At 27.9% G+C, this 9,028-nt stretch overlaps 1 protein-coding gene across 1 annotated transcript; it reads right to left on the reverse strand.

The window, feature by feature from the left end:
- Positions 1-3,178: 3,178 nt before the first annotated feature.
- LOC107436369 (speckle-type POZ protein B) lies at positions 3,179-8,530 on the reverse strand. The gene is made up of 2 exons (XM_016048068.3): positions 6,907-8,530; positions 3,179-3,433 (listed from the first exon to the last, which is right to left on the reverse strand). The coding sequence occupies exon 1, from the start codon at positions 8,115-8,117 to the stop codon at positions 6,918-6,920; it is 1,200 nt and encodes a 399-aa protein (XP_015903554.3). The 5' UTR covers positions 8,118-8,530; the 3' UTR covers positions 3,179-3,433; positions 6,907-6,917.
- Positions 8,531-9,028: the final 498 nt, after the last annotated feature.

The raw sequence follows: 9,028 nt of genomic DNA on the forward strand, positions 1-9,028 counted from the left end.
GAATACCGGCGGAGGAGCATCAACCGGCGGCCAAGGCAGGGAGTGAAAAGGCTGAAGTCCAGTATTTAAGCAGATGACAGTTTGCCTTCGAGAGAGGTTGTTGTGCAGCGTCCGAGACTTCGTCCCGATATCCCAATTCTTCCCGGTGACGCCCACCTGCAGTATGCGACATTTACAATCAAAAGTTTAAGTTTTTAATTGTTCTTTTAATAACAACTTTTAATGTTTTTAAAGAATAACTTGTTAATTGGAGTTTGTGAAGTTTCGTAGATGGTTTGTTATCTTTCAATATTAAAGAGGATGTTTCTTTGCCATATTGTTTCATTTTTGAAAGTCTTACATTCCCATCACCGAAGCATATACAGTAACCTATAGATTTGTGATACTGGTATGAAACAGTGTCTTGCAGTAACTTTATTTTTTGTTTTAAACCACTTCTTCCTCAGTGTTCAAACTATATGGAACAAATTTATTACTGTGTGATAGATTTTTTTAAAGCAATTTAGCATTTTGATGCAATTTCAAAAAAAAAGTATCATACGAAACTTTGCTATTATTTTTTCTTCTTTTTTTAAAAAAGAAAAGAAAAGAGAGATTAAGATTAGTTATTTAAGCAATACTTTAAAATTATTTATCCATCCCTTAAAAAAAATTTCAAATATTAAAGGACTTTTTTTATGAAACAGCTCTATAACAAAATGCCATTTTCATTATAAGTAAAATATAGGATTGTTCACAAAACGTAACTTATGCAACGCCAACAGTTTTTTCCTTAAATGAATTACTTAAAAATTAAAATGATGAGGTTGAATTTGCACCACTATGCTATTTCAGATTTTTTTTTTTTGTTTTGTTCTATTTGAATCAGACGGTCCATTGGACACCCCTCCCCCTTCCTATCGTTCTATGTTTTCAAATACGGATTTTAAACTACAGCGGGACTTCGTAGAGATTTAACGTTCCTTGTAATTTATTTCCTTGTAAATCTTCTGCAAATTAGTAGCAATCGTAGTACATTATTTCGTACTTTTTTTTCTTCTTTTGTCTGTTGGGATTTAAGATTCCTTGTCAATTATTTTTAGTAGGCCTACTTGGTGATCGCTGTTATTTTGATTTATTTTTACCTTGCAATTTCGTACTGAACTCAATCGATTAATGAAAAAAAAGAAGAAGAATGGGAAAAAAATTTCATTGTTTTTTTTTTATTTTAAGCGATACAATTTAATTGCGGTATTTTGTATTAAATACTGCTACCGTGCTGTCCCTAGCAAAACTATAAGACGCAATGTAAGATTCCGTCGTACATTGATCAATTTTTCACATATTATTTTTCTTGTAAGTAAATATATATCGTTGAAAAGTAAATACGCAGAGAAAAAAAGTACGGCAAAAACTACAAGAACATGGTAAAACTTACCGTCTTTCTGACACTCTGAACACCAAAAATCTCGGTAATTTTTATCGAAGCACTGTGGTAATGATTTTGGTGAAATTAGCTATAAAATATGGTTTCATAATATGCGATCAAATTAGGTAAATGCGAAAAGTCGATCATGATACCTGAGAGCATGGTATAAAAACCATTTATTCGGCTAAATTTAAAAAGTTTCGCCTTTTTTACTGAATGTCTGGAAATAAGAACCATAATTTTGAAAACTAGAATTTCCAGTTCTCTGTTACCTTGTGAACGGAAAAATTACTAAATATATGGTTTACACCGTATATTTTATTTTTATCAACCAGAAATATGCTATTCTTTACCAGAAACGTCATTACCATACATTTCGGTAATTTTACCAGATTTTTTTCTTCATTTATAATTATTTTACTTTCTACTAAACATAAAATGGTAATTAAATATCTTTATTACAACCTGTAATATCTCTTTATCTATAATATAATAATCTTATCTGTTATCTACATATATTATATATAATAATCTTTTGTGTACTGTGAATTAAAAAACAATATTCTGAAAAAGTCTAATAACATTTCAAATTTTGTATTTTGACTGTTCTGTTTAAGTAGTTTCTATACCTTACAAACCCTTTATCTTCGATTTACGTAGTTACGTATTTGTATACCTTACAAAATTCAAATATATCCGACAATTATTACGTATCATATAAAAATTTTAAAAAAAGGTCTTCATTCGCCCATCACTATGTTAGAAAGATAACGTTTTGACCTTAAGTTCTTTTTGAAATAAATAGAGGAACTAAGAAAGTTTCATTACATTTTGTAATTAATGGAGTAACTAGCCAAATTGGCAGTAATGTTATGTAACACGTTTTTACCAAAATAAAAGTCTCAAATTTTAGTCATGAGTTATTTATCAAATTAAAAAAGTTTCATAATCGATTTTTTTTAATTAGCGGTGTATATAGAAGATAATTAACCTAAAACTGACAGTAATGCTAAATAACATGTTTTTACCAAGTTGGAAGTCTGAAATTTAGACCTCATGCAAATAATAAATTTTTAAGTCAAATTGGGGCATTTTCTTAGGAGGATCTAAATCTTTAATATAAAATGGAGAAGCCTGTTTATGATTTTTTAATAGGTACCCGTACCACTCCCGAGGGAGGAATTGAATTCATATTCAAATTATTTTTATTTATAAAAATCTAAAGATATAAATAATTTGACTTTATGAACTTATAATGAAAACCCGTCAATAAAGCATTAATAAGGAAATTAAAACATTACAGTGATTACCTGCTTATGCCATATCTTTTTCTTCGTTTTTTCTTTCAATATCAATTCAAATTATTTTAAAACACAGTTCGAAAAGTTCTTGTGCTGCGTGTTTTTTTTTTTTTTCAATAGATTTTAGTTTGAAGATAGGGGGTTTCATTTATTACTTAAAGTAATCAAGAATGAATTGAACAAATAATTGCAAGGAATAAATCAATGAATTGAACAAATAATTTCAATCAATAAATCAATGAATTGAACAAATGGTAATCTTAATCTAAAAGGGCACGACCTGCAGCAGATTGCAATCTTAAGATTCCAGATTTAATTTATTTATTTAAGACAATTATTTGTTCAATCCTAACTTTTGTAGCCTATTTATAGCTGATCATGCACTTACTATGCGTTAAATATACCTCTTTTAAAAAGAGAAAAGAAAAGGTGAACATTAAGAAAATTTAAATGTATAAAAATGCATTCATATATTATTAAAAATTTTTATTATATGTTTAAATAATCAAAGTAATATTTCCATGAAAGAGAGAAGTAAAAAATTTATAATTATGATAAATTTATACAATTATACTATACCAAATAATATAATTGTATGATTTCATAATAAATATAATGCTAAATGTTAAAACAATTCAACACAACAGGTATTATTTCTGCGCATACAAGAGTAAATTTGTTTCCTACAATTGCTCCATAACAGCAGGAATTTTTCTTCTTCTGCCTGAAAAAGAAAAATTTTTTGATTTTATTATCAAATTCTGAGAAAGAACAACCAGAGTGTTAACTGCTTTTTTTTATGTAGTGTGTCAGACTTCGCTATCTACTAAGGTACTAAAAAAAAAAGAAAACAAAACGGTAAATGTTTCATTAAAAAATTAAAGAGAAAAGAAAAACAGAAAATAAACATAAAACCGGATCATGAATTTACATGTATGTATCAGCTAATTTCTAAAAAACTGATCAAAAACTAAGGATTTTGATAAATCTCTCAGTTTTTGATCAGTTAATTAAAAGAATAAACAAAAAAATTTAATATTCAGGAATCAGATTTCCCTATCACAAGGGAATAAATATAATATCAATCTAATAATACAAAATGCTCATGCCTAATAGAGAAAGATTACATAAACTGATAAAAAATTTCACATTGGCAACAGAAAACTGAAACATTGAAAGAGTGAGCAATTATAAGCAAGAAAAACATAATAGTATCTAAGTAAATAAAAAAAGACATACTAAAAAAAACAACATCAAAAACCTGTTTAAGCTAAATTATTTCCGTTTAGACATGTAGTTTAAATTACCATAAAGGAAGCTTTCAGTCATGACTTTTCAGGGTGATATTACTTAATTCCTTTTTTTTTTTTTTTAAATTTCAACTGTGGTATATTCAAACTTATTGAAAATTTACAAATGTTAGTGTACGTAACAAACGCTGGCAATATTCCTTTTTGGGCGGATGAAGAAAAAAATCACACAACATGGAAGTAAAAAAAAATCACCAATCAATTGATGCCTTATGAATCACGGTTATAGAGGCTACTGTTATCGAGGTAGAAGAGAATATAATATACTAAAATAAATACAGTTGTAATAGGTTTTTAAGGGCAGTGGAAGTGTTTTAGTACCGAAATGTTTATAATTTAAAAGCCTCATAGGACATTTTATTATTTATTATTCTTTGCATTATTGCATTATGCTGCATATTTTTAGAACTTCATTTTGAAAAGAGAATCAGCATGCAAACACAGCTAGACTAAAACAGGTAAGTATCGAATGAGCGGGTTGATCGAGCTTGAATTGCGAAGCAATCGGAAAGGTACGTTGAAAGCAGTTCCGAAGGTAGGTGAGCTCTATAGTTTATACGAGAAGCTGGAACGAAGACACGTTAGTGATTCGTTGTCACGTTTTTAAACAAAAATTACAACAACAAAAAAAGAAAGAAAAAACAGAAGTTTGTATAACATAAGTACAAACGCAGAACTGTCTTTCAAATGGAAAATCAAAATTTCTGAGGGCTTAAATTGAGATATTACTGGCATGGGGAAAAGGGAAAAAAAGTTTAATAAAAATTTCTGAGACAAACATATTATGATAATTAGAAATATTGAAGATAAATAAAAAAAAACAATAGCTATTAAAATGAAAACCAAGTTGTAAAGTTGAACAGAAAAAAAGAAATTGAAAAAAAAGTATCGTCTTAATTCTTAAAACGAAATTTTAATGCTAAATATAATATTTTCATGGAAAAAATATTCACAAAACGCTGAAAGGGAAATAACATTATCAAAAACGCTTTAAAAATGCGGAGTTATCATGAAAACGCCTATAAAATATTATATTCAAAAGTCAAACAGAAAAAATAAAATTGTATCGCAATTTTTGAAAAAAAAAAAACACGTTTTTTGAAAAAGAAAAAGTTTGATGGAAGCCAAAACAAAAATCGTTCTTAACGAAGATTTATAGCTGAAAATCTCAATTTAACTTAATCACATTTCCGCATTTTTAGAAAAAAATTACCACAAAAGAATATAGTTAATTAAGAATGCTCTTTTTTATTTTTGACTAAATAAAAACGATGATAAAAAGAAAATTTAATAAAAAAAATAGTTAAAAGATTAGCAGAAAAGATTGTTCTCAGTTCTGAAATATAACTTTAATGTTGAGAATCACAGTTTTCTATGTTACCGGTTATCTGTCTTACCATGCAGGAAAAAGTGACAATAAAAGCATAAAATCTATTTAGAAACGATCCGTATAATGCTGCGTTATAATTAATACAGAAAAACAAACAAAAATGAAACAAATTAAAAAAAAGTTCTCAATTTTTAAAACCTAAAGTGATGAAAAAACGACGAATATAATTTTAAAAAAAAATACAAAATCCTAGTTTCAGAATAAAATCATTTAGTTTCAATTCTTCAAATTCCGCTTTTTCTTTCCGTCCTACAGAACATAACTTAATTAGAGCTTAACAAATATGTGTAAAATCAATTTCTAATAATGATTTGTAAAAAAGTATGACTTTAGATTATTCTTTATTCCATCTTTTCGAATTACTCCGGAAAAAAAACTTTGTCGAAAAATACTTTTCCAAATAATACTTTGCCGAATATTTGGTCAAGTATTCGGTAAAAGAGCCGAATATTCGTGTCATCTCTACTTAAAACACGCAAAATTTAAATTAAGCTGAATTAAAATTAATCATAATTTATTTCTGGGAACAAAACACTATATACTTTTTGTATATAATTCGTATTTATCACTCAATTATTTTATATTAATTAAATTTTATATTCATTATTTTTAACATGAACTTGAACCGGATCAGACAGAATATAATGCTGCAAAGGCACAGGAAATGTTCCGCTGAAATTTTATTTTACGTAGCAAGAAAATCATCTTTTCCGGAGTTATTCGAAATAATTTGCTTTGATTCCAGACATTTTCCTTTAATTTTAACATTTTTAATTAAAATTAAATATAAAAAATATGCATTTTGTAAAAAGTTTAAAATAATTTAAATCACTTAAATACAACTGTAATACTATCATTAAACTGCTATATAATTGTTGTTGGAATCATAGTATGCATTGTATCGTTTTCCAAATAATTTGTTTTAAAATTTTGAATTATGCTTTTTTGCATACGGTGTAATTTTGTAAAAATTTCAGTGTTTGATAAGATTATGATATTTTTGTAATGTACTTTTTAAATTAATTGATAATAATAGTTAAAAAAGCTTTTCTGAAATACATTTTTAAGGTTTAATTATATTTAATTTAAGGTGTTTAATACTAATTAATCTTTCCTTCAAAAAAAAAAATAGCTTCAACAGAACAAAATGGTTTTCTTTATGAGAACTCTACAAATTTTCTTTTTTTTCTTCCTTTTAAAAGACAGACAAATTCATAGTCCGGCATTTAAATAAATTATTGAAGCATTTAAATAACAATTATATAGTTCTCAATCTTTCAATATTTGTCGGAGTAAAAATATTTAAGGATTCGACACAACTTATGTATTAATAGTTCTAAACAATTACAAACAAATCAGTAAATATACACTCACGACATATACTTAAGTTTATCATCTATTAATAATTAAGTTAAATTTTATGAGAATATAAGCCCTTTATAAAAATCAGATTTTATATTATTAAATAAAATATATGATTAGTTCTAAGAAACTTACCAACAGTAAGATTAATCGTTGTTATCATGTTTTAAATATTTAGAAAGCTTGACCAATATTTCTGTCGCTAATTTCATATTTTCTTCGACCCATAAACACCAATTTGGAGCAGATAAAATTTTCGAAGCATTTTCCAAAATAAAATTTAATGCGAAGGTCTTCAAACTTTCATGATTAATCATATCTGCCAATATTATCACTTCACAAACATTTTCTTCTGAAAGCAGGGACAAAATTTTCGATGTGCATTTATCTTTTAGATTCGATACTTGATATTTATCGGCGGCAAGTAAAATATTTAAAGTACCTTCGCAGTCCATTTCATTTACAACATCGGTGTACATAAATTTTAGCAGGTTTTGCAAGGTTTTTTCATTTAAATCCTTGATTTGCACAATTCCAGATTGATTTTCAAGCATGTCTTGATCAAACATCGCGGAAAATACAGGAGATCGAGTGGCTAGAACGACTTTATGGGCTAGAAAATCTATGTTGTTTACCCTCAGTTTCACGTCCGAATGTTTTTTGTTCATGAACAGTTCACGAAAATCATGTTGTAACGACGAGGAAAAACTTGTCGATTCTTTCTTAACAATCGAGCTGGTTGAGAGATTTTCAATTTTTGACCAGCTAGCAGTTTTCTTGGAAATAATGCATTCAGAAATGAATGTATAATTGTAGGAAGGAGGACAAGAATTTCCTGTGGACAAGTTCTTTATGCTAATCAATGTAGGAAGCACCCAAGGTTCGGTAGAATCAAACAAATGTAATTCACACATAGAAGCTAGTTTAATGCCAGATGCGCTTAAAAATTTCATTCTAAACAATACTGTTTCATCCTGTGATGATTCGTCTAACATTTGAATTCTTATTTTCACTGCTTCATCAGCTGCGGCAATCAAGTCGATTTTCAAGTTTGGCAATATCGAATTTGGATTGGATATGTTTTCGGACCAGTCGAAGCATCCTACATTAGACACATGCCACTTAAAAATAAATCGATCAACGTCTACAATTGTCACAGCCTCATATTCAATACTTTGTACTTTGTCTTCTTTTTTGCTAATGATATTGGTCATAACACAACGAATAATTATAGTATCTTGGCTCCAGCTTTTCACGAGTCGGTGTAACTCTTCTACGGTTAACAAAAGACAACCCCAATGACCATTTTGATTCAATTCACAACTTTTCTTTTCTTTAGAACACATCCGTCAGCACTAAGTAATCCCAAAGTTACATCTAAAACAATTGATCTTGAATAATTATCAGGATTTTTTCTACATAAGTAAGCAATAATATTGTTTTTAGAATAATCATTTGCTGAGTTTCCTTGCTGATACAGCTCTAATTCCCAACTTTTGACTGGCAAGTTAGCTGAGTAAAAAGTGGGACTTGAAATTCTTTCATTAAGAGCGGTACGACAAGATAAAAAGTTTTTAATTTTCCATGTAAATACACATTGGTTATGTTTTGTAGAATCACCCATTCTTTAAATTAATCCGGCAGACAAGCAGTAGAACAAACAATTAAAAATGTGTTAGCCAAACAAGAAATATTAACACCTAAGCACTCTCATACGTTTCGTTTTGCGATAATTCTTATCGAAACAAATTCTTATCACATGCAAATGGATCTGAAAAGGGAATCTCCCTTTTTTATCTGTTTTTGTGACATGTGACCTACCTTTTTGATAATAATGACAAAAAGGTAGTTGTAAATCAAGGGTATAATAGACACATTCAATTATACTATAAGCCAAGAACAATCCTTCATCGGTTGAGCGATACGTTTAATTCATTGTATAGTTTTTAATCGAGTTACTTTTCGATGATAAATATTGATAGTATCTGGGTAGAATATTTATTTAAAAAATTCAATGCAATTTAAATATGTTGAAGAACACGTTTTATGTTCTCTCATAAATTTAATTTCAGGATTCAATTATCAAATTAAAATTAATTTCAGGAATTCTCATAAATAGAAATTGGTCATATAAAAAAAGTTTTGATCGAAACAAAATCATTTGACAAATATTAATTTATTCTGTTCAATTTCCATGTAATATAAATTGTACGAAATGTATAATGCTGAGAAAATAATGGAATTTTTTTAAATAAAA

Source organism: Parasteatoda tepidariorum, chromosome 2 (genome assembly GCF_043381705.1).
Source record: "Parasteatoda tepidariorum isolate YZ-2023 chromosome 2, CAS_Ptep_4.0, whole genome shotgun sequence".
In the NCBI taxonomy this organism is placed as follows: Eukaryota; Metazoa; Arthropoda; class Arachnida; order Araneae; family Theridiidae; genus Parasteatoda; species Parasteatoda tepidariorum.

Bases quoted from the DNA above. Each gene is read 5' to 3' on its own strand.
- LOC107436369 (XM_016048068.3), bottom strand. From the start codon at position 8,117: ATGTGTTCTAAAGAAAAGAAAAGTTGTGAATTGAATCAAAATGGTCAT.